This window comes from Epargyreus clarus, unplaced genomic scaffold, assembly GCF_041222505.1.
Source record: "Epargyreus clarus isolate Ecla_fem2 unplaced genomic scaffold, WU_Ecla_fem_2.2 ptg000019l, whole genome shotgun sequence".
Classification (NCBI taxonomy): domain Eukaryota; kingdom Metazoa; phylum Arthropoda; class Insecta; order Lepidoptera; family Hesperiidae; genus Epargyreus; species Epargyreus clarus.
In genome coordinates this window covers 295,905-320,438 of record NW_027332227.1, presented here as the reverse complement: position 1 = coordinate 320,438, position 24,534 = coordinate 295,905, and the positions used below count along the sequence as shown (strand labels likewise).

The 24,534-nt window shown below is 34.1% G+C and overlaps 2 protein-coding genes and 2 long non-coding RNA genes across 4 annotated transcripts; all 4 read right to left on the bottom strand.

Moving 5' to 3' along the window:
• Positions 1-920: 920 nt before the first annotated feature.
• Positions 921-16,050, bottom strand: LOC140750462 (uncharacterized). Its single transcript, XR_012103215.1, has 3 exons — positions 15,837-16,050; positions 15,321-15,373; positions 921-2,244 (listed from the first exon to the last, which is right to left on the bottom strand). It is a non-coding gene; the product is annotated as an uncharacterized LOC140750462 (long non-coding RNA).
• Positions 8,331-9,951, bottom strand: LOC140750213 (uncharacterized). The gene is made up of 2 exons (XR_012103179.1): positions 8,686-9,951; positions 8,331-8,592 (listed from the first exon to the last, which is right to left on the bottom strand). It is a non-coding gene; the product is annotated as an uncharacterized LOC140750213 (long non-coding RNA).
• Positions 16,051-18,299: 2,249 nt separating the features above from the next.
• On the bottom strand, positions 18,300-20,973 carry LOC140750454 (uncharacterized). The gene is made up of 4 exons (XM_073083987.1): positions 20,741-20,973; positions 20,414-20,465; positions 19,850-20,016; positions 18,300-19,444 (listed from the first exon to the last, which is right to left on the bottom strand). The coding sequence occupies exons 1-4, from the start codon at positions 20,860-20,862 to the stop codon at positions 19,417-19,419; spliced, it is 369 nt and encodes a 122-aa protein (XP_072940088.1). The 5' UTR covers positions 20,863-20,973; the 3' UTR covers positions 18,300-19,416.
• Positions 20,974-22,774: 1,801 nt separating this feature from the next.
• Positions 22,775-24,481, bottom strand: LOC140750137 (transmembrane protein 138). The gene is made up of 4 exons (XM_073083521.1): positions 24,268-24,481; positions 24,096-24,168; positions 23,483-23,654; positions 22,775-23,178 (listed from the first exon to the last, which is right to left on the bottom strand). The coding sequence occupies exons 1-4, from the start codon at positions 24,393-24,395 to the stop codon at positions 23,072-23,074; spliced, it is 480 nt and encodes a 159-aa protein (XP_072939622.1). The 5' UTR covers positions 24,396-24,481; the 3' UTR covers positions 22,775-23,071.
• Positions 24,482-24,534: the final 53 nt, after the last annotated feature.

The following is a 24,534-nucleotide window of genomic DNA, read 5'->3' as shown; positions in this document are numbered from 1 at the left end:
ATTTATTACATAAATTACGCAGTTTTCTCTAAAATTGTTTTTATTTGTCAAGAATTCAAGACGGCGAAGTATCTTTACTAATCTATGTGAGGAAGTTGAAAGATGGGAAGTGCTCGTTCTGAAGACGGCTTCTAAGAAGATACAGTGTCGGGTCAGGGAGTCGCATAGCTCGGGCTACATTGGCGTAGCGGGCTACGGTTAGTGGCGTGGCATGCCGGAGACATTCATTCTTCATCATCTTCATTCCTCATTTACGTCGGTTGGCAAGTTTAGGAGCCGGCAAAATATACCTTTCTTTTCGCCGACAAATTGCAGAGGCACATTTCTGACTGTGTTTATTTGCCGACCTATTTTTTCCGCCGACTAAATTCTAGTAGGGGAACGCATAACCACACGCTACGCCACTGGTTTCGGCTACGCCAATCAGCCAGATTTTCACACTTTAAGCGAAGCCTAAATTTCCTTTCATAGCTGTAATTAATCGTTATTAACATTGAAGTTGTTTCTTTAGATATAGAAATAACAAGTAACCAACGGGTTACTTGTTTCTTATGATATTAGTCCAGATGCACCGTAAAAAAAGATATTTTTTATTGAAATGGCAAGTCCGCGAGGTGTAAGCTGAGCTTTGCATTTGTATGAGTGCACATGGATAGTGTAGATGTGAAGTCAGATTTAACACATTCAATGCCAATACGATTTTGTTAAGTCCTTGAACTTACCAGGCGATTCGCTGGCACTACATACTAATTAAAAATTATCTCGAATCGGGATTTAATACCATCATTATATTTTTCATCCAAAACAAAATTACATAGTCAGCTTAATATAATAATAAATAATTTATGTTTTTATTATCATATAATAAATCATTAATTAAAAGGCCGAAGACCTGCGGCACTGGACAATGCAATTGTAATTTTTTCTTAAATTATAAAAATAATCGTAAATTAGAGCCACCGTGTAAATGTTCATATTAGCGTTTATTTAGTCTACACTTTGAACTTCAGTAGAAAATACGGACGCGTTTAGGAAATATTGGCGAAAAACATTGGACTCGCCCGGCGAGTCCCAAGCACATGAACGAAATTTATGTCAACTCGGGCGAGTCGTTGGCACTGAACGTGTTAAGCGCGATGCGTCTTTTAATTGATTTAAACCGGTTTATACAGCTTTTTGGCAATCATGCATCTTCCTCACTTCTTGTACTGGTAGCAGAATTGTTTCATATTTAATATTTTGTTTTTGTATTCGATTTTTAGTAAAATACTAGTAGCATCCAATATAAATAAAAGTGAATGTGGCGAATAATTTAAAATATCAAAAATATTTTTTTATGTTGAAATGTAATTTAAAATAACATATATTTTTTTTTAATTAACTATAAATGAAACGTTAATACTTGGTACAATTCATGAAATTGAATTTTATAAAAAATGTGAAGGCAGACTAAAAATTAAAAGTAAAGAAAATAAACTTTGTCGTAGTTAAATCTACCATGTTTCCGCATTGTACAATTTCCAAATCACATAGGTACATAGCTCTGATTCTGTCTAGACTTTCACGAAAAATTTCGCGACATCTGTTAGTATTATTAAATTGTACAATGTAACAAAATGGTGGGTTTAAATACTACAAAGTTTATTTAGTTAATTTCATTGCATTTTTAAAAAATATATACAGGAGTACCTCTTCAACTTATGTACCTATAAAAAAAAAAAATTATACAATTTATTTTTGAAAGTTTTTTATCTGACTCTACTTTTCACGTTATAAATCCGTAAATAATAAGTCCGAAACGTCTAAGCTCAGCTTAGACGTTTCGGACTTATATCTATATCTAATTTTGTTTAGTGTTAGTTTATTGTCTAATTATGTTTGAAATATAGAAATATATATTTATGAAATATTTTTTTTAATTTTCGATGCCATATTGCCCATATGTTGCGTTGTGTTAAACTTGGAACGCTTCCTCCCTGAAATAGCTACGCTTCTGTAATCGTGCCCAAATTCAGACTGTTCCTATCAGAGATCGTTTATTTTATCTATACACCTTAGTCCCCATACACACCTGTGTTTTACTTTTAAAATTAAATAATTGCAAGGGCATGTAGTGTAACGTGTTGCCTTATGCCTGGTGATGCGTATTAGCATGGTGCTGACCAGTGGAGTCTGGAGCGGGTTCTGGTGGTGGGGCGGGCGGCCATGGCACCACATTCAAGAACATATGTTTCCATACATTACCTGTAAATAGTATTATTAATTATTAGATAGTATCTGTTATTAGTAAGTATTTTTAAGATATGCCAGTATCTATGTAGGACTCGCAACAAATATAAGTAGCCATAAATAAAGGGAAAGTGTCGACTTGTAATTTTAAATTGGATAGGTACTGTACTGTACGCTCTGTTTTTAATTTGTATCGCCCTGTCTATTGTAAATCTTGAAACGACTAAACTAATATTAATGGAACCTGTACAAGAGCAAGAAATGGTGAATACCAAACGTATAAGTATAAGTATAAGTTCAATTATTTAAAGCCCAGGTCTGGCCGGGTCGCTCTTGTACGAAATTATCTTTTCGGGGAGCGACTGTAGCCTTCAAATGTGATCACAACGGCTGTAGGTAAAAATCAACAAGTACCTATAGTCCACGCCATAGGTATTGCTAGTCCGATCTAAAGTTGTTGCGAGCAAGTGTAGTCATACAATTTGCTTAGCGACGCGATTCATTTCTATATTCAGAGCGGACTAGCAAGTTTACGCGGACTATATATACGTATATGTTTCAATTTCTAGTGTCAATTGCTGTTGTATTTGGTTTGAAGGATGTTGTGAGGTTGACGCACATACATAGGTGCACGCAAGAATGCAGGCATGGCAACGCAAAGTTGTCAAACAAACAGAGGACTCCAATCCTATCTAGGATCGAATACAGATGCCCTTAGGCAGCAGTGTCACTAACCGTGATATGATCTATTGAATGCTTGTTTGCCAGTCCTATATTAAAAGAAAACAGAAATAAAATAAATGTATCTGTACTGTTTGTGTTTCACCTTATGTTAAAGTATCGGCTCACTGCTGTACACACCGCACGCACATCCATCTTACACCACAGCTTCCAGTAGAATGAGGGGGGGGGCGTGCCCCGCTCACACCATACCGTTGTTCGCGGCGTGTACACGTGAGACGACAGAACCTTCATATTACTTCTCATACACTACATCCCTCCTTTATTTTAATAAAATAGCTCATCAACCAACATCAACTAACGTATCTTCCGAGTTATAATATCATCGGTTATTATAAGCTTCAATTTTTTAACCACTGCATTAACAAAATTAGTAACTTCATATATTGACCAATAATACATTTCAATTTTTATAATAGAGTTGTAAACGACGCGTTATTGAAGTTGTTTGACCATTGAGTCCTTTTTATATTATCTGTATTGTCTTATATTTCATCTGTGTTTGTTATTTTCTTATAATATTGAGTTGTCAAAGAGCCTTGTCATGATATATTTGGAGTCGCTAATAAATTCCTAAAATATTGCTTTCTATAATCTTTTCGTGGTTATAACTTAAGCATCGCTTGGTCCACAGCAAGAGTCCTATTTAATTTCACTTTATTTTAATTTCAAATTTATTATTGTTACATATTAAGTATCGTCAAGCTTCCTTCAAATACATCTACTATTACTAATGATTATTTTCACCTTTTATAACTTTACTAGCTTTATCTAGTCAATGTTTCATATTATAGAATTTCGTCTAGCTTCCTTCACTAATATAAATAACCAAACATTAGTTTTAGTTTACCTTCACATTTCTTTAATCATTTATTCCTCATCTATCTTCTACCATTACATATTTTTATTTTCACTTTCTTTATTAGTTCCTCTAGTCCTCTCCTTCTCTTATCCTTCTTTTCATCTCGTCTTCATTTACAGCTTTCCACTTTCCTTCTACCTTTCAAGTTCATATATATTTTTTATTTCCATTTTCTTTTCAAGTTACATTAGTCCTTTCCTTCTCTATTTCTTCTTTCCATCTCATGTCGTTATAACTTTCCACTTCCCTTCTACCTTTTTCAATTGTATTATATTTTACCTTAATCATTCTCCTACTTCATTTCCTAATTCTACATCCATAATCAATTCTTATTTATAACATTAACATGAACTTTTACTCCTGCTTCTAGATCGCTACTTTATGCTTTTCGTCTTAGGTCTGCGTTTTGCGTTCCTTTTCCTTTCTGTCCTGTCTTTATCTCAAGCTACGTCTTCGATCATCAGTAATTCATCTCTAATATTTCTTTAAATTTATTTATTTAATTCATCTCCAAAATTACCTCAGATCCTCTGCCATTTCCTGCAACCATTGTTGCTTATTAGGACTTCTGCATACGTCATTCCATCTCTTATAGAAACAGTAACAGACTTGTCTTTTCTTTTCCTCTCTAGTATGATGACATCTCTACTATTTGTCACAAATTTTCTAACGGGATCATACATTCTATGACTTTGATATTATTACAGTAATGTTTCTTTCATTTTAAATCCCATTTAGCTCTTTACTTTGGTATGTGTTCCCTCACTGCACTCCCAAATATACGCAAGTTCGATATCTTCCCGGTCCACGCTTCATATGGAATATTTTTAATATCTAAATTTACTGTTCGTTTTTTTTAAACAAGCAGCTGTATTGACAGCTTCTGCCCAAACTTTCTTTTAATACCCATCTTTTTATTCTGAAAATTATCTCTTAACTTTTTGCCTTCAGAAAGTAAATGAATGTAATTCTGCTATAATCGTCAACGAACAACAGAAAATATCGAGCCTCACCCATGGACTTGCTTTCCATGGGTCCACAAATGTCTGAATGGACAATTTCTAGTGTTTCTATTGCACATGTACTTGTAGAAAATGGCAACCTGGACTGTTTGCCTTCACAAGACATTTCACAGCTCGACTTGCTTGTGTTAAATGTATTATTATATTGCAATCCGTCCAATAAACCACACCTTTCATTTTCCTCGTATCATTGCTATTTATATGACCGAGCATCCGGTGCCATGTTTCCATCGGCTATATTTTTTGTCAATAAACAATCCAGTATTTCTGATTTAACTTCATATACTCCATCAAATAAGGTCTGCAGCAACCAAGTCACCTAATTTATTTCTTATTAAGCACTTGTTGCGTTCAAATACGACACTGTTCCCATTCTTAATTAATTGATTGATTGAAAATAAGTTAGTCGTGAGGCTTGGAACACATAACACATTATTCAAAGTTATGTTATAATTGTGACTTGTTGTTACTTCCACATCACTAGAACACGGGAACTTTTATCGTATTGGCAACGACATTTTTTACGATACGATAATACATGAATTTTTCAACCAACTTTCATTCGCAGTCATGTGTATACTCGTACCTGAATCGACTTATTCACTTTTACTGAACTCTCCGCTGAGAAAAAGTAATGCCATCAAAAACAATGCTTGTAAAAAGATCCAAGTCTCGCCATTCAATTCTTCTACCGTAAAAAGTCTTGAGATCTATGTAATACCAAGCCGGTAATGTATGCAGTCCCTACTTAAGGGACCTTCTGTCTTAAGGTATTATCTCACTATCTAACCTAACAACATCTCATGGGACCATACCAATATTAAAAATATTTTATGTTCTAAATAAATTAACGTGGCAATCGTACTGCAAGTCACATTGTGTTTTCATCTTATCATATCGCATCACACAAGTAACATTAGTACGATTGCCACGTCAATTTATTTAGAACATAAAATATTTTTAATATTGGTATGGTCCCATGAGATGTTGTTAGGTTAGATAGTGAGATAATACCTTAAGACAGAAGGTCCCTTAAGTAGGGACTGCATACATTACCGGCTTGGTATTACATAGATCTCAAGACTTTTTACGGTAGAAGAATTGAATGGCGAGACTTGGATCTTTTTACAAGCATTGTTTTTGATGGCATCTCATTCCTTTTTGTAGATATTTCTACTCTTTTCCTTTCCGGTACCTTCCACTAGTTGAATCTCAACAACAGATTTTTTAAAGGCAATTAAATTGTTTAGGTAGTCTTTGTAGTTATGTAAATAATCTTGCCATTCATCATCACTTTCATTCGAACATGACAATAAATTAAATCTAAAAAAGTTACTATTTTGACAACTGAAATTATGCCCGTTATCCTCAGGAAAAACATCTTCTAAAAACATCTCTACTGATTGTGATTTATTTATTTATTTATTGGGATTTAACGTGTCTTCGTATTAAATAATCGACATCCCTTACTTTCTTCTGAATATCCGACAAAAATCATTGGTAATCTTTCACTGACTTCGTCGGACTCCGGTTTTTGATATAAACCACAGTATTTACTGCTCTTGCTCAAATTAGTTTCAATTTATAATAGACTTCTGACTTCTGAAATGAAATGAAATATTTATTTAATAATGATAACATTCGTTTTAGACTTCTCGCATATACAATAATAGTTCTGTTAGCTGTTTCAACCACAACAATTTGTTTAGGGGTATATAGTATCGCCTTCTAACGTAGAATTCCATTTGTTGATAAGAAAATATTGAAAGCTCTATTACAAAATGTCGTCCCACCATCTGATCTCATACATTTGTTCGACTTGCTAGTTCCCTTTTCAACACTTTATATTTTTGAAATTTCTTAAAGACTCACTCTTATGTTTTAGAAAATAAACATTCATCGTGTCATTCGAGAATAATAGTCGATAAATAATAACATGTACCTTGAACCGTTGAGTGAACTAGCTTCCATGGGACTACATAAATCTGTATGTACGATCTCCAGTATATCGTTCGTTCGCGTTCAGAGGTTTGGAAATGGTTTCTTACTAGTCGTCATATCCGTCGGTAATGTTCACATTATCAAGACCAGTCATAATATTCTTTAAAATTCGCATATATTCCGGATTAATATAGGCTAGTCTTCTATGCCAATATTTATTTGACATTGTCAAATTACATGTCTGTGATTTGACAAATTGTATATATACCATTTACGTTGTGGCCAGTTGCGATGATAATATCCATAGAGTTACTAATAGTGCAACCGTTTTTCAAGAAATTAACAGTAAATCCTTTTTCAGTAAGTTTACTCACCGCTAACAAATTCATACTTAAAATTATTTATATTAAAAAGGTTTCTTATAATAATTTCCATGTTTTTTCCGGGTAGGTACTACCACAAAATAAAAACTAACAGAAGTCAATCTTCATACAAAGTGGGCTGGAGTAACGCACACGTAGACACCACTTACCGACTCGTTATCTCGGGGGGACTCGAGCGCATACGTGCGCGACTGTCAGTTCATTTCTGACACGCGTTTGTAACTGTTTTGTACAAGCAATGGATACCCTAATTGTGCAATGGACGGTTGTTTAAATTCAACGTTAAACTGTGGATTTTCGTTTTTTTATAGCTATCAATTATCAAGCCACTAGGAGCTGATATTTTTGGTGATCATGGCAAGAATATGTTATAAAGTGGATATCTAAGCTCGATTTATATAACAGTTTCCTATTTCGAATCATTTGAAACGAACTTAACTAAATTTTTATAATATTGCGTTGAAATGTTACGTACCTAATATTACGTAAGTTGAAAACATGATTTTTTGTTCGTATATATATTGGTTTGTCTTTAATGCCATTTGGTAGGTTTATGTCTAAAACGGATAGGGCAAAAGGAATTGTGTAATTAGGGTAATCCGTTTAGAAGTTATTAGGGATTTTCTATTGTGAACATTGTAATTTTTTGTGCTTACATATAAAAATTATTTTCATAGATATTTATTTATGCTCAATAAGGCCGAAAGGAGATGTTTCAAAATGTGTGGGCTCCCGGCCACCTTTTGTACACTATATTAAAAATTAAGAAAACTTGCAAAGAACAATTGGTAGGGGTTAATTTTCTTCAAATCATGTTCGTTTAATTGTTAATAAACAATAATTTACACTTAAACTTGCAACACAACAGTGGAAAAACATCATGGCGGTAGTGATTACCGTAATAATATCATCTGTCATTCTATTTTAACTTACTATATACATTATATACTTTTTAATATATTTTTTACGCGAATGGGCGTAGATATATAAATATTGTATTGTGTGTATTGAGAAACAAGGCCTATATTTGATAAACATTAATTATATTTACTTTCATAAATCTTGACTTAAAACAAACATACTAAAATATGTACTTCTATACCAATTTATTTTAGTTAAAACATTTAAGTGTGTAAATAAAACAACTTTAAGTACACATTTGATCATATTTTACTTATTCTTCACTTAGATACATTATTTATTCATTTTAAATATCTTCCCTTAGCAATATTTTCATCCAATCATGTAGCAGGTTCTGTAATATCCTGTGACGAGCTCAGCCCAAACATCAAACAATGGGCATAATGTGAGCGCAACTACCTACGAGTACGGTTCGTTGCCCAGCGATGCAGTTGCAATAATAACTGATTATTTTGTCATCCCAAGAATGTCCTTGTCTTGCTAATGTAATTATCTAAAAAAGAGAAATGTAAAAAGATTAGTTTCTCTAGTTTAAAATTATTTACGATTATTTCACGATGAATACAACAACTGATGTATATTTTACCTGGTGACATTGAATCCTTGTCAACACAATCCACAGCGATCGCACGAAAATCACAAGAGTCCATAAAACATAAGCTGGGTAAACAAGTAAGGTAGAATCACTCCATAATCGTAAGCAGCACAGAGCAGAAACATATTCAGGATTAAAATGGAATCTTCTCATCAGTACCTACATATTTATTCAACATTTACATTGGAGTCCACTATTATAATATGTATATATCCACTTTTACGCATATCAAATTGACAACTTCTTCTTTTTTAATTTGACATGTCACTTACATCTATAAAACCAGATACTATTTAAAAGGTGGTTTTGTTATTATTATTATAAATAATTAATTAAATTCAGAAATAATGACGGGATACCCAAAATAAAAGCCAGGTTGTAAAGTAAAGGTAACAATAACTTTACGACAAAAACAGCGAAATACAGAATTACCGACATCCAAAGAGTATAGTAACCTATGTGTGGGGTACACATAGGTTCCCGACATCGACAGTTTTGAAAACTTGACATTGACAGTATTCCGCCATATTTAATATTTCAATGAGGATTGCTTATTTTAAATATTTTTAAACACGAATACTTTAGGTTATCAAAATATATATGTATTTTTCTTCAATTATACAAATTATTCGTGTTTTTAGTTATAATGTACATGAGATGGCCGAAAATGAAACATCTCCTTTGCCTAAACACTTGTTTCCTTGGAAACAAACTTATTATTATTTTATAATGCGGTGACAGTTGCTTAACCTCACGACAGTTATTGTATTTTGTGTATGTTACCGTTAGATTGTAGAATACGTTAGCATACACATTAACTAGGCTTAAGATTAGCTAGAAAATATGCAGATTAACTATGTAGTTAAAATTCGAAACATCTTTTCAGACTTGTTCTTAGGGCTAAAACACATGCCTTTTTACGACACGACGACGTATCGTGACACATAGCGACATCGTGCCGCAAAGCGATATTGTTTCGTGAAAATATACAATGTTTGTCGTAAATTCATGACACGACGACGCATCATGGCATGCACGGGTCGACGTCAAAGGGTGAAAATTGATACAATCTTCGTTTTGTAGTTTAGGTAGTGGGCAAGCTATCTGCGTTTTAACTGATTTAGGCACATTAGCCGTAACATCTAGTTTTTTTCTCATGACATTTGTCAGAAATTCGGAATGTTTTTGATATTATATAACTTTTTAGGGTTCCATACCCAAAGGGTAAAAACGGAACCCTATTTCTAAGCTGTCCGTTTGTCTGTCTGATATAGAGCTCTATTTATGGAACCTTAATAGATAGAAATTTAAAATTTTTACGGAATATGTATAATGGTGGCCGCTTTAACAATAAGTACCAAAAGTAAAAAGAAAAACTTTCAAATAAAGGAAAGTTGCCATACAAGGACCTTCTTTTTCTTTATGAGGAGGAAATCTTCAAAAGGTACTCGACGACGTGAGAGTGACGCCGGGTTATGTGGGACTTTAGCCGCACTAAAATCCTCCGGTGGCCGTCCTCAACGTTTGTTGGAGAACTCCGGGATCTCCGACTGAACGTAACAGAAGTCATTTAAGGGCGATGCCCCGATCGAGATATCGTATCTAACCCTTTTTTAGTCCAGGAACTACAGAGACAAACATATAAGGACCTGCTATTTTTTAGCGTTATTCATTTGAAATGTTCACAATGCATTATATGGCTGCTATAACATCAATTAGTAAAAATAAAAATAAAATAAACAAATATTTTTGTGGTACGGAACCCTCAGTGTATTAGTTCGATTCGCACTTCACCCATTATTTGAATTGAATTTAAATTGAAGTTGGAATTGAAAACGTCTTTTGTCTCGAGAATAAAAACAATTGACGTCGCCTATAATAGTAGGGGAGCCCAAGACGGGATTTCGAGAGTGACTCGAACGCGGCAGATTAAGATATGGGAGATACCTTACATCCTATAGAGTATCTTAAAATATCCATTTGGGGGGTTCAACCAGGGAAGTCCATCAGACTATTAATAAAAAATCGTATTATCTATAGTAGCTTAATTACATGCTGAAAACAATAAATTTATAATCTGATGGTTTGAGGGCGGCGTTAGGGAGTAATAAGGTTGCAAAAAATCTATACCTGGACATACTCGAGTACGGTATTTTTTTTAATATAAAGGAAATAATGCTAGAAAATATGCACTATCTGATAGCGCCATTTATTAGCATGGATCCCTGGAAAGTAATGGTGTACAACAAACTAAAGGAAAAGGCAAATTTTATGGAAAATACATTATTCTTTATATATTCTCATTCTATTTTTTTTTTCAAATCGTCAGTATAAAAAACCCCTCCACAAATCGTCAGATGAAGGGTTATGATAAGTAAAACATCAGCTGGAATTTCCTGTATAATAATCTTACGCCCTCGAGTGTGTCAAGATAACGTTTTTTTTTTGCATTTTCGAAGAGTCACTGACAGTCTTTCGAATCGAATCGTCAGTCTTTCGAATGGGGGACTCATCTGGGGTAACTTCATATCCCCTTTGAAAATATAATGTGTTGATTTTTTTTTCCATTTTTACCTCTCGTATGGCTGTCCCTATACAAACCAGCAGATAAACATATTTCCGGCATCAGAGATATATACTCTATCACTAACCTGCCGCGCCTTGAGTATGTCTGACTCTGCTTTTTACATTTTTCGAATCATCTAGAAACTATTCCCACGGTGAATCGAAAAATATCACACAACCTTTTCTTCACTCTAACGTGTAATCTACACAATCGTATACGTCCTATTGACGCTCGAGTTTCTACCCATTTAACATCATGGGCTCCCCTACTACTCGTACATTTCGCGGACAGAAACACAGATTCATTAACTGCAAATGTAACTTTGTAATCCTATATAACTTATATAGGATACAAAGTTATTTAATGTAGTTGGTGTATCTAGATAACTGGACAGAAATTGCAAAATATTTTAGTTTTTCCATGAGTTATATACTAAACACTAATTGTATTCTCAATTTCAACCTTCTATGTCTGCTGGAAGTGCCTTAAACTTTTGATGATCGGTCAGTCAGTCAGTGAGTGAGTGACAAAATTACGAACTTTAACTACTTGTAATTCTTAAACTACTGGTTCAAATTGAATGAAATTTGAAATGTACTGTGTCTATATAATGCTTGCTTGGCTCCTGAAAATTCAGGCTTCTAGCTTCATATGCAACGAAGTTACAGGGGGTCAAAAATGGGCCGAATTGCTTCGGGAAAAGTATGGTACGGCCGTGCCGCTTCTTTTGGCTCGACTTGGCGGAGGCACTGCCGTGCCTCCAGACAAGCGTCACTCTGTGTCTTTTTCGCAGATTCTCGTTCAAAATTTATTACAATAGTGACTGTCTTCTTTACAACAATAGCATTTTATTGATTTCGTGTTTTTCAAATTTATATTTGACGTATTTAATTCGAATTCTGTCATCCGTGTTTGGTGGTGCTGCCATATTTTACTATTTTTTCCAAATTCTAGATGCTAATGCTAAATAACATTTCGTTTCATTGCATCGACTGATTCCATATCTAAAAATTTTGTCTTGATAGAATCGACAGTAATATGAATTCCGGAATTTTCTATTGCCATGATCATAGGCATAAATCGTTCTGGTAAATCAGCCATTAACAAAAATTAAGTTTCCACAATTGAAGTCACATGTTCCGTCATCCTCTCATACATTTCTTATAGAAATTAAATGACGAAGCCAATTAATCCTCCGCAAACATCCTGAATCATCCAACATAGCTCGCATTGTTATCCATAATTCCTTCGTGGACTTTATTTCTTTTATGTGCACAAATAATGAGGAGTCAATCGTCAAAATCAACTTGGCTCGCGCTTTTATATCTGGCTTTCTCACTGCAGTCTCGGTTCCTCCTTGCATTCCATCAGGAATGATATAAAATACTTCTTACAATTATGATCAACTACATCTCACTAAAAGCTTTAGTCACTTCTGTATTGGTATAGTAACATCTGATGCTTCTAAAATAATATTCAACGTTCTTTTGCAGCATCTCTTATGGCATATATGACATATATGAATCAATTTTTTTAGTGTGAAATTTGCCATTATTATCCGGAAAATCACCATAAACGCTCAGTCATGAAGCCAACATCATCATTTGATGACTTATTTCCATCATCGCGAATCCCAAATACATCTAAACACAAAACGGGCATCATCCGTTTAATAACTTACTTCAATTATCAATAATCCCAAATACATCTAATCACAAAACGGGCATCATCCGTTTTTTAATTTACTTCAATCATCAAGAATTCCAAATACATTTAATCACGAAACGGGCATCATCCGTTCCATGACTTGCTTCAATATTCAAACATCCGAAATACATCTAATCACAAAACGGGCATCATCCGTTCCATGACTTGCTTCAATATTCAAGCATCCTTCATCATCATTTTACTCTACTAGTATTTCCCCAACGTCATCATCATCATCATCATCTAAGGCGCTACAGCCACGCGTGGGCCTTGGCCTCCACAATATTCCTCCAGTCTGGTCTATTCTTGGCTTTTTCTCTCTATTTCTTCACGCCCATAGTTATCAGGTCCTGTTAAGTCCGTCTAGCCACTTTATCTTTGGCCTTCCACAATTTATTCGCTCATCTGGTTTACCATTTAGTAGACGTTTTAGGTACCCTCGTTTCACACATCCTTTCCACATGTTCTGCCCATCGTAGGGCAGTTGCAAACTGCAAACTGTTCCCAATTAGACGTCCAACCTTAATGACCTTAATAACGTCAGACTCGTCATACACATGATTGACCTCGTGGTTGTACCGAGTTCGCCAAACCCGTTTTCTTGCACTGCACCGAAAACACGTGTTCGAATTTTTCGTTAAAATACAAGTAATGAATCCTCGTCCTTTTCGCTCAGTATCCAACATTCAGATCCGTATATCAATATCGGTTTCGTTTCATGAAAGTATTTTTGAGCGAAAGTGTCTTAGCAGGCCGAATAGCACTTATTAGCCGCCATAATTGTCCTGATTATGTCAGAAGATACATCGTTTCGATCCGTTACTAATGAGCTAAGACACACGAATTCGTTGACCCATTCAAAGGTATGATTGCCGATCGTTATATTAAACGGTAGTATATGCAGTTCTTACCACGATCTTACAAATTTTGTTTTTGTTAATTTGACTTGAAGTTGGCCTCCGCAGATGTTTCTGCTAGCGCACGTTATGCACCCTCTATTGCAGGCAGAGTTCTACCTATCACATCTAGGTTATCAGCATATCCTAGTAACTTCCATTTTAGTCTGTTAGGCTGATTCTCCATTAACGGTAAAATAGATATCTCACAATCTCAATTTAGAAAATCAAACAATAAATTTCACATACCCTCAACCACCGCTTCACTTCCTTAGGGTTTTTTTTTTTTTTTTGCAAATTCCCTTTCGAGGCGTTCACCCACGCCATACAGAGGACCCATGCGCAAAATTTCAGGATTATAGGCTCAGCGTCCTCGACCATGCACCAATCTCTGACCTAATCAGTTCCCTTACGATTCCGTATTATATGCATTAACGCCTAATAAATTTTAAACAAACGTTTTCTACACTCACATCCCACATCAAGTCCCCCCGCATTGCGGGTACCATGGTCTCATACAAACATCCAGACCAGACATCTAAATTCATCTATCAGATATCTGTCCGGCCGGGGATCGAACCCGGACCCCCCGCGCGCCAGATCGATACGCTGATCGCTTCGTCACGTGGCTCATTAAATAATAATAAACTCAGAACTATTTATTTCATTATGTAAAAATAATATTCATGTAATTACGAGTACCAATGTGTATAGTAATCAATCGAATCGATTTCTACTAGGCCATATCATTGTCAAATACAAAGTAATTAAAGCAAATAATAAAAATATTTTTCATATTAACGAAATAAACTTCAACACACTATAATTGCAATACACCATAAATCAGAAATATTATTATTCCTTTTTTTCATTAATATTTACGATTAACGAAAAAATTCTAAATTTAAATTTGTGCATCGAACGAAATCTTTTGTTTGTGGTTATAACTACGACGCAATTAAAATGCGACGCAATTTCTTCGTACCGATTATTATTTTTTTTTTTTTTGTTTTATTGAATTATGAATATTTAATGCTTTAATTTCAAGGCAAAATCGACAAGAATTGTTATTTTTAGATCTTCTTTTTATATTACATGTATAAATTACACTAATTTCTTTTGATTCGTATTAAGATCAATTATTACGTCTTACTTATTATGGAACTTTTAAACTTGTATTAAACAACTTAATACTGATCGAACAATCCTATGGATTATATTATCTAAACAGTACTCACAGACTCGTCGCCAAAATATGTACTGTTTGTGTTTCACCTTATGTTAAAGTATCGGCTCACTGCTGTACACACCGCACGCACATCCATCTTACACCACATCTTCCAGTAGAATGAGGGGGGGGGGCGTGCCCCGCTCACACCATACCGTTGTTCGCGGCGTGTACACGTGAGACGACAGAACCTTCATATTACTTCTCATACACTACAGTATCTACTCACTTCTTTGGATGAGGTAAACGGCAAGAAGCGTCAATATTTTCTTTTCGTGCAAACTAAAAGAAGGAAAGAATCCATTTAAGTACATACTTATGTAGCTTAGAATACATTACCTAATTTAATAAAAACATATACAGGTACGTATACTAGTATAGGTATATTTTTGGCGTCACCTTTATATGATCTTATAATGTTAGGTAAGTGTCTTCCTACTGTGGTTACGAAATATTGCAAATCGATACTTATCTAACTAAGGGAGATCGTTCAGATATGTCCATAACTTTGAAGTAACCCAAATTACTTATATCTATACATAAGTTAATGTGTTTCTTTTATTCATCACAATGTAACGACGCCTTGATGAATTTTAATATTTTACCTCGTAACATTGTTTGGTAATTTAGTAGCTCGTAGTGAGGTACCCATAAATAAGATATTTTATATTGTTTAACACAATACATTGTTTTTAACATTACAGAAAAAGTTAAAGAAAATCGTAAAATAGTTTTTGATACTTACAACAACAATATGGTTTCCATGCGTTCAATGAACCAGATTTTACAAACTATCCTATTCTCTTCACACGACCACTCGCAATTTTCTGGTTTGATGTCCATAAATAAGATCGAAAGAAACACTACAAATAATATTTTTAGCATGATGAAATATCCTAATTCATTCGATGATAAGATAAAGAAAGTGAGGATGGCTAGCTTGATCGCAGCCTGCAGGACCCGGGAGCGCAATGCGCACGTGCGTGTCGCAAAGCCCGCAGTCCGAAGTTATTTCCAAAATGTTCATCAAAAACACAGATGGCAATGTTTCTTTTACATAACTACTTATAACTGTATGACCTATATCAGTCCTATTATATATATTATATTATATTAAAAATATTGTGTAGGTATCGGATCAAAACTTTGCATCAATTTCATTCATAATCAATTTCAGAAGTAGCTACCCAAAATATTCTAGAACAGCTTTCGCCAAGTGTTCTGTGTGAATGAGAAACGTAATTATACAAAAGCGGCAATTTCTGAATAACTTATTTATTGGAACAAATTACATTTTATTGCCTCTCTGAATCTTGCCGATTCTTGCCTAATTAACTTATAATGTGGTTAGGTATATTATATCTTATTTAATAATAGAAAAAATGTTATAATGTCAGCAGATACCTGCTACGCGCAGACACTACTAGGTTTCTAATACTTACCGTACATTTATTATCTATGATAGGTACGACAAGACACAAGACGCAATTTGATAAACGAGGGGCGTCGCGGAGGTGCTTTCGGGGAGGTTTGCGCAGATGAGTTATTGATTAGTACAGACGCGGCGTATTTGACCCATTCAATACCTACCTATATCATCACAATTGATTTGAAGCTAAAGGCAAAGTTTTTTTACCTATCATATAGAAGTAGCAGTCGCGCATTTAGTCTAGATACCTAATGGTAAGTGGCTACTGCCACTCATATACCTACTTCTGTAAACAACCCCAGATAATTTCAAAGTCTTACTTGGTGTTATCCCTAAATGCGTTCCTAGCTCTGAGGAATCGGCTCGGATAACTATGTCTCTACCACCTTGTTACGGATAACTATGTCTCTACCACGTGTTAGGGCGGCGTTTCGAAGTCGAATCACAAATAGCCTTACAAGCCTTCTATCTACTCTTGCTCGACTAAGTACATTAGGTACCTAGTGTAGTTTATTAATAAGTGAATATAATACAATGGAAAATGCTCTACAGCTCCTCGCCATCTGCGCCTTTTAGTACCAATATGTGGATGGCCATAGGTACTACTAACAAAAACAATAATACTTGTGTACACAATAAGACAGATATTTACAAAATAACTGTCCTTTTAACAAGTAATAATTATTGTTTTTTAATACAAATTACTTAAACTACTTAATATTCTTGCTCTTTGCTTTTGCTTCCACTCCGTATCAATTTAACACTCGCGATTGTGGAAATAATAATAAGACGAGATCCTCTATAGTTCTGTTTTCACGATCATTTCTTTTTTATACGTGTAAGATGCGGATAATAGCTCTCCTCCAAGGTCGACGCTGCATTGGCGACTCTGTCTATAAATACTTTCCATCAGGTAGCCCGTCTACCTTATTATTATAGTTGTAGTAAAACCTATACCTACCTACCTGCCTATATATAACCTATCTATACCTTATAGGTATAGATAGGTTATATATATAATTGGGTGCATAATATAGATCCGATATTTTTTTAAATAATTAACACTAAAATATGTGGTAGTCCATAGTAAACACAAATCATTCTCAGAATAAAAAGAGACACAGTAGATTTTTTTTTATTTAGAAGTAAGTATACTACACATACAATAAATTTTTATAAAAAATAAAAAAGGAAACTTGTTTTACCTTTTTAATTGAGGTATTAATAGGAACATACATATGTAACTTAGTAAGTTAACTAAACTTATTTTCACCTAAACAAAAAACATAATATAATACAAAAACATTATTACAAAAATTATTGACAATTAAGTAATTGAGCAAAAGATTGGCACTCGATTTACTAAAGAAATTTTACACTTAATCGATGTTAATTTATTCCACGGCCAAAGATTAAATTAGCCTCTATCATACCATTGTAAGGTATTACCGCAGATACTAGATACGCCAAATTGTATAATTAAAATTACAATTTTAACAACACAATAAATATTTTTGAAAAAGGGTGTTTCAGAGGGATGACCAATTAAGCCTTATTGTCATAGTATTTTACGGAATAGCACAACTTTTAAGATTATTTTTGTATGACATCAATCAAATACTTATACAATGAGTTAGTCCCACTTATGAGAGATAAGTGCCTTTCCCATAAATTTAAAGAAACCTAAGACATGTTGTTGTCTTCTGTCTCATGGATGATAATGATTATGTAGCGGTTATGATGATAACAAACAGTTACTGAGCATTAACTTAAAACATACCGAACCCGATGGAACTTCCTGATATAGCAGAACTATAGAAATATGACGGCATTACTACATGAGTGCCCAAACGGGATTGGATTAATTGACTGCTCTCGACCTTCTTACGTTGACCCTAATCGCATTACAAATTAAGAAATGCTTTTGGGGCGGTTTAAAAGTTAAACCGTGATATATTTTTTACGAAACTTCAAAGCTATAAAATTCAATAATATATAATCAAATCATAATTATTATTAAGAAGATTACAAAATTATTTATCAGAAATTGACATCTACTTAGATACATAATACTCACCTACATACATATTTAGAGTATAAACTCTACTACTTAAGTAATATTGAAAAAAATTGTTAAAAGTTAAAATCTTTTTGAAAAATGTACGTACTCTACAGACTATTATAAAATTAAGTAGATCTAGTAGAGTTAACAAAAGTGCGATTCTCGAAGCAACGATTGGTGTTTAATTAAGTGATTTCTGTGTTTTTTTATTTGTGTTTCTATGAAATGTTATGAGAAGTTGATACAGAAATTGAATATGCGAGCGCAATTTTAAGCGGACGTCATATTTTAGGTAGGTATAGGTATCATATCGATGATTACACATTGTCAAAAATAATGACTAGAAAACGAGATACCTAACATTTTGATCGTTAGAAAGTCATCAACCATAAAGTGTCATATGCACTTAATGGTTGACTTATAATGTTATAATAAATAACTTTTATTTAAATAAGTATATCCAATGTAATTAAAATCTAATCAGTAGTTAATGCAAACCTCGCAAAGCGAATTCGGAAAGAAAATGGCCTTTTCGCAGTGTATACCTACGTATTGAGCTGCAGCGCCTGTAATTATTGCTTGGAGAATCGCATAGCAGTGTACAGATATTAAATATGGATAACTTGTTGCTATAAATAATAAAATCCAAAGTGGCAGCTTTTGTTTCTCGTCCATATATTATACAGCGAACGAGCGAGAAATAGAAATTTCGCCATTGGGGATTAAATATTTATTAAAACAAGTTAAAGGTATACGGATACAAAGGGTTTACATCTAAGGGTAAGCTCTACGGGGATCTCGCTGAGCCGCTACGTCCGCTCGCAGGGTAAAGGCTTACAGCAGGAATAACTCCTTCATATCCCTAGAAACATTAAAGAGAATATTCACTCTAAACTTGGAATAACAAGTTGATTGAAATAAGTGGTGGGAGAATATGATTCAGAAAAAAATAAACAATAGGTTATACCCGGCTTCCATGAAAAGTTCGTGTAAAAATATATTTTAATGATTGTGTAAGTCCTTGCAATTCGACACCAGATGCCAACGCCACACCGTTCTAATAACCACAACACAGGAACACTTAGTGTGTTCCTGTGTTGTGGTTTAAAGGGTATGGTAAAGGACACATACTTTTCAGAGGCATTCCAGTTAAAGCTCCAGGGAGCTCTGGGGTTTATTACAGATGTTCATTGGTGGCAGTGACAACTTACCATAATGCGGTCTGTATGCTCGTTTGCTACTTGTGTATTAAAAAACATATAATTACTCGTCAATAGTGGGGGGTACGTAGGGCACGGGCGTGAGCCGCACGTGGTGGTTGGTGGTCTCGTCGAAGAGCAGCACGCCGTGCAGCACCACGCTGGTGGCGGCGTATGCGCGCGACACCAGCCCCGCGTTGCGGATGCGGTCCACTACGCCGTACACCGAGTGGCCCTGGGGAACAGGTGCTTTAAATAAACAGTCGGTATTGATCATTTTGATTGCTTTATATCCTGTTACGTGTTCGTTGTGTACCTACAGGTATTTTTGGCGTACGGTAGCATTTTATCTATACCGTCCATCTGTCGCCCTTCGCACCTTATATTTAAAAACAGTTAACTTAAACTCTTACAGAATATATAATTTTTATAAATATGCAAGTAAAAATATAATAGTAAAAGAGCCGCCGTCGAAGAAGTACCTAAATCTCTTCTTAAGAATCCGGGACCTTTCAGAACACATGGCATAAGAAACTAGATATTAGTTCATTAAAACAAAAATTGAATTTGTGTTGTATTGCACTCTAAAACACTACTTGAACAGGTACCTACTTGATAAATTATTTATTTACCTCAAGTACCATCATTTTCAAAATACTCAGAGCGACGAGCATATCTTGATATCTGTAACCAAAACAAACAATTCTAATCAAATGTAAAGCTTAAAAATAAAAAGAATGAAGGTATGAAACTAATGCACACTTTAGAACAAAGGATTAATACATAAGACTACACGAGTTAGTCGAGCCGAGCCCCTGTAATCAATTTAATCGCTCATCCGAAATATAATATGATACAATATCCAGAGTTAATCCATATTAGAGACACACCGATAGGGAACATATTCTACAATGACGCTCATCTACAAAATCGAAGTCAATCAATGGAGAAGTACTTACATAGCAAATCTGAAAATCCGATTGCGGACGACAGCCGGGTATTCATTCGTGATGTTGAACACTCTATCACACAGTATGATGGTGACGTACACAAAAATAAGGAATAGGGACTTTATTAACATTTTGGTAGAGGTCTCAGATAAATCACGGCAGCGCGAAACTCACGAACTGCACGCTCGATGACTTCCACTGCACTGTCAGACGGATTTATTGATGTTTTCTGAAACGCCACACCAGCGACATCGCAAGCTTAAGTACTAAAATTTTACTAAAAATTTGCACATTATTATTTTATCATTTTTAAAGTGGTGTTAAAATAAATATATTTTAGAAATAATAGTCTTTTCTAATCAATGTCCTAGATTAAATAGACAGAAGAACTACAAATAGTGCACTCTACGAACGTGCTACGAATGCGCTACGGTGCTACGAGCTTCAGCGTTTCCCGCCATTTCTGAAACTATACTAAATAACCTAACCTTTGAAAATGCATGTATATTTTTATTGTAATTGTAATATATTATGCAGAACTTTTAAACCAGTAAATTAACATTGTTCTAAATTAAATTGATATTTTTATAGTAACTGAAAAGATTGCCTATAGCCTTTGTAGGTGTATGAGTTTAGGAACTTTTCTAATCAAGCTTTGAGAGCATTGACCTGCCGAGAGTTATATTATTGGATAACGAAATAAATAGGGACACAGTCTCGCACAGCCGGCTAAAAAAATCAATATAAGGTGATTGAAACGTATGTAAATTGGGTCTACTAATTACAATACGAGTATAAATGGATACTCAAAAACTTTTAAGCGTAACTACATATTTATATAGGAATATGAGTAACTTACGTGCGGTACGGATGATAACTGGTAGCGAACTAACCTATACAAATGAATATGAATGAAAATTATAAAATATTTTAACAGACTTCTCGTAATAAACGTGTCGATTGTTATACAAGATTTCCTATATTATATTTTCATAATGAATATTAGAGTTCATATAAGTTATGTTTTTAATTCTTTAATTGTTTTATAAAAGTTTCTACTCCATATGTAAAATTCTATTTATTGGCATAAAAAGGCATTAAAATTTATTAAAACTTTTTGTTTTTAATTTCCGTTCTTCCTAATTTTGCAGAACTTTATACCAATATCTATCTATATAATATATATATCTATCTAAGTATCAGCAGTGTTTAGTGGGTGCATACATGCATTCGTATAGTCTCGTCTCGTTTCAAAGACATTCATATCAGATAAAAAATAAAATGTATATATATCATTATACATTTTTCACTTCAATGGGTGTAAGATATCGCTCGCTTTGTGTTTGCAGCATAGTGCAATCAAGTAGGTCACACGTTTCAGATTTTTTGTTATCGAAATTTTATTTACTGTCCTATTTCTCTTTTCAAGATGATGAGCGTCACAATGACGTTTTTATTATTTTTCCATTAAATTTAATTTATGTCGGCATTGCCGCATTGTCTACAATTCTAAATCTAATTCGAAGACGTAGCCATAACTAACAGCTTATGCCCTTTACTAGCAGTGGCCAGTGTATTACTCCGGTCATTAAGAATATTGGTTAGGCCAAAAGCACACGAGGGTATCGATTAACTTCTGCTAACGCTTGATAACAACATATCGCATTGTAGGGTAATTTCGGCACGGCGTAGTGAATCGAAGAAACAACGACGATAAATTTTCGCTAGTCCAGTCCAAAATTTCAGTTATTTCATGTGCAAAAAACACGGAGTATAATAGATTTATTACCGAAAAAAGGATTTTTATCGGCAAGCACTCAATCTGCGTCTCTCTACCAAGATGATACTCTCGAAATTTTGTGGTATTTTGAACACTTATTTACCAACAGTCCACTTATAGCTCTAGTATACAGTATTGATCCTGTTTTGCCGATGTCACGGTCTTTCGTTTACTTCGACTCACTAACCGTTTATTTAATGTCGTTCCTTTATTTTATGGTACAAAATCTATGTAAGGAATAAAGAAATTTAAAAACACACCAGTTTAAATAAAACATTTATTTCTGACTAGATAATCTTGGACTTGGGATAAAATTAACAATAAGTATATTTTTTGTCTATAATTAGAATCTACATGCATTTAAATATTGAAAAACCATCAACCAGAAATATAAAAATTTGTCATCCGGATCTTATTTTTAACATAAAAGAATTAATACTTAATTCTACGTAAACCATACATTGTTCAATATAGGATAATTAATTGAATGCTTTCAACATAGGTGAACTGTATACCGTCTTCAGTATTGTTATAACACAAAACATTGTGATTTAATATAATTAGTGTGTTTGCAACTGGCGGTTTATCCAGTCTATATCCTCATAAAACCGGGGATCGCTCACTCGTAAAGCTGCACGCTTGTAAAAGAAGTAGTACCAGGGAGATACTGTAACAATAAAAATAAATATTTTTTGTGTGAATTGCATGTATGTGGTGATACATTTTTGTATCATCAAGAGTGCATAAAGATAAATATTTTTAATCCTACTTGAAACTGTTCAATTTTGTACATAACATGTAACAGGTAATATTTCGATGAATATAATTCATACTTATTCAATAATAATAATAATAATACCACTGGACCAAATGTACTCCTTTACAATTTTGCTATTATATAAACAAAAAACAAATATTTAACATTATATATTTTAAATCAGATATTAACTTTACTGGCAGAGTAAACTTACAGCATCTCTGCATAGTGGTCAATACAATGAGGATGGGAGAGGAAGTGGCTTCAGGGCTCCCCCACTTCTCCAGCAGCCAGACGGCATGCAACACAACGCTGGCCACTATGTACGCAGCTATGACAGAGGCCGCTGCACGGAACTTACGGATCAACACCTCCACTAAACCAGCCTGGAACAAATACATACTTTGAAATGTATTTCGAAATTAAGCATAACAATTTATTATTAACTGGTATTTATTAGTATTTGCTTGTCTTATTATCGTTATATAAAAGTTTTATTAAGAATAATGTGATATCAAGGAATTCGCAGCAACAGAAACATGATTTTATTTAATTTAAAATACACTATATTTTGCTGCTTTTTATGCATACCTGTCTGCAATGTCAATTAATACCATGAACTATTGATTTTACTTCTTATCATTTAGTTGGAATGCTTCCTTTGCAAAAAATATGAAGACAAATAAATGACGTACAGTAATATAAACACAGACATAAACTAAACTTTATATTTACGTTCGTTCTCCCTATTTATATTATTAAATTTTCAACTGCAATCCTTTTTATATTCCACAGGACTGGCACTGACACACTTTAGTAAAACTTACTTGAAATAAATACGTCGAGAAGAATGTCATCAGCATTATTGTCAGAGACAGTATCAAGAACAGGTCCTGGAAACTAGAGGATCATTTATTTATGAATTCATTCAAAGCCACAAACATTCTAAAGAAGTATGACATGTAAAAGGTTTTATGTTATCCTTATTTATACACTTACATAAATAACACAAGCAAACCATCCCGGCCTCTAGGAAACAAACTCAGGCAGTTGAATATGATATCGAGAAACATAAATATAAGCTGGCTGAATAAGCAGAAGGTGTATCTCGGCGTCGATAGCTTCATCGTGGCAGATTTATCGCCGGTAAATTATCATCCATAAATAAATGGAATATTTACATTGTGCCGAAAAAATGATAACCTGTGTTCCCAGACTTCCCAGTAAGGCTGAAGCTGTAAATAATAAATCAAATCGACCGCAGCG

Excerpts from the sequence above, each read along its gene's own strand:
- LOC140750454 (XM_073083987.1), bottom strand. The coding sequence starts at position 20,862 with ATGTTAATAAAGTCCCTATTCCTTATTTTTGTGTACGTCACCATCATA. Across the intron at positions 20,017-20,413 it reads TGAAAATGATGGTACTTGAG|GGCCACTCGGTGTACGGCGT; the intron begins GTAAATAAATAA and ends CCTGTTCCCCAG. Across the intron at positions 19,445-19,849 it reads GTACCCCCCACTATTGACGA|GGATATGAAGGAGTTATTCC; the intron begins GTAATTATATGT and ends TAATGTTTCTAG.
- LOC140750137 (XM_073083521.1), bottom strand. The coding sequence starts at position 24,395 with ATGAAGCTATCGACGCCGAGATACACCTTCTGCTTATTCAGCCAGCTT. Across the intron at positions 24,169-24,267 it reads GGTTTGCTTGTGTTATTTAT|TTTCCAGGACCTGTTCTTGA; the intron begins GTAAGTGTATAA and ends ATGATCCTCTAG. Across the intron at positions 23,655-24,095 it reads TCTCGACGTATTTATTTCAA|GCTGGTTTAGTGGAGGTGTT; the intron begins GTAAGTTTTACT and ends TATTTGTTCCAG.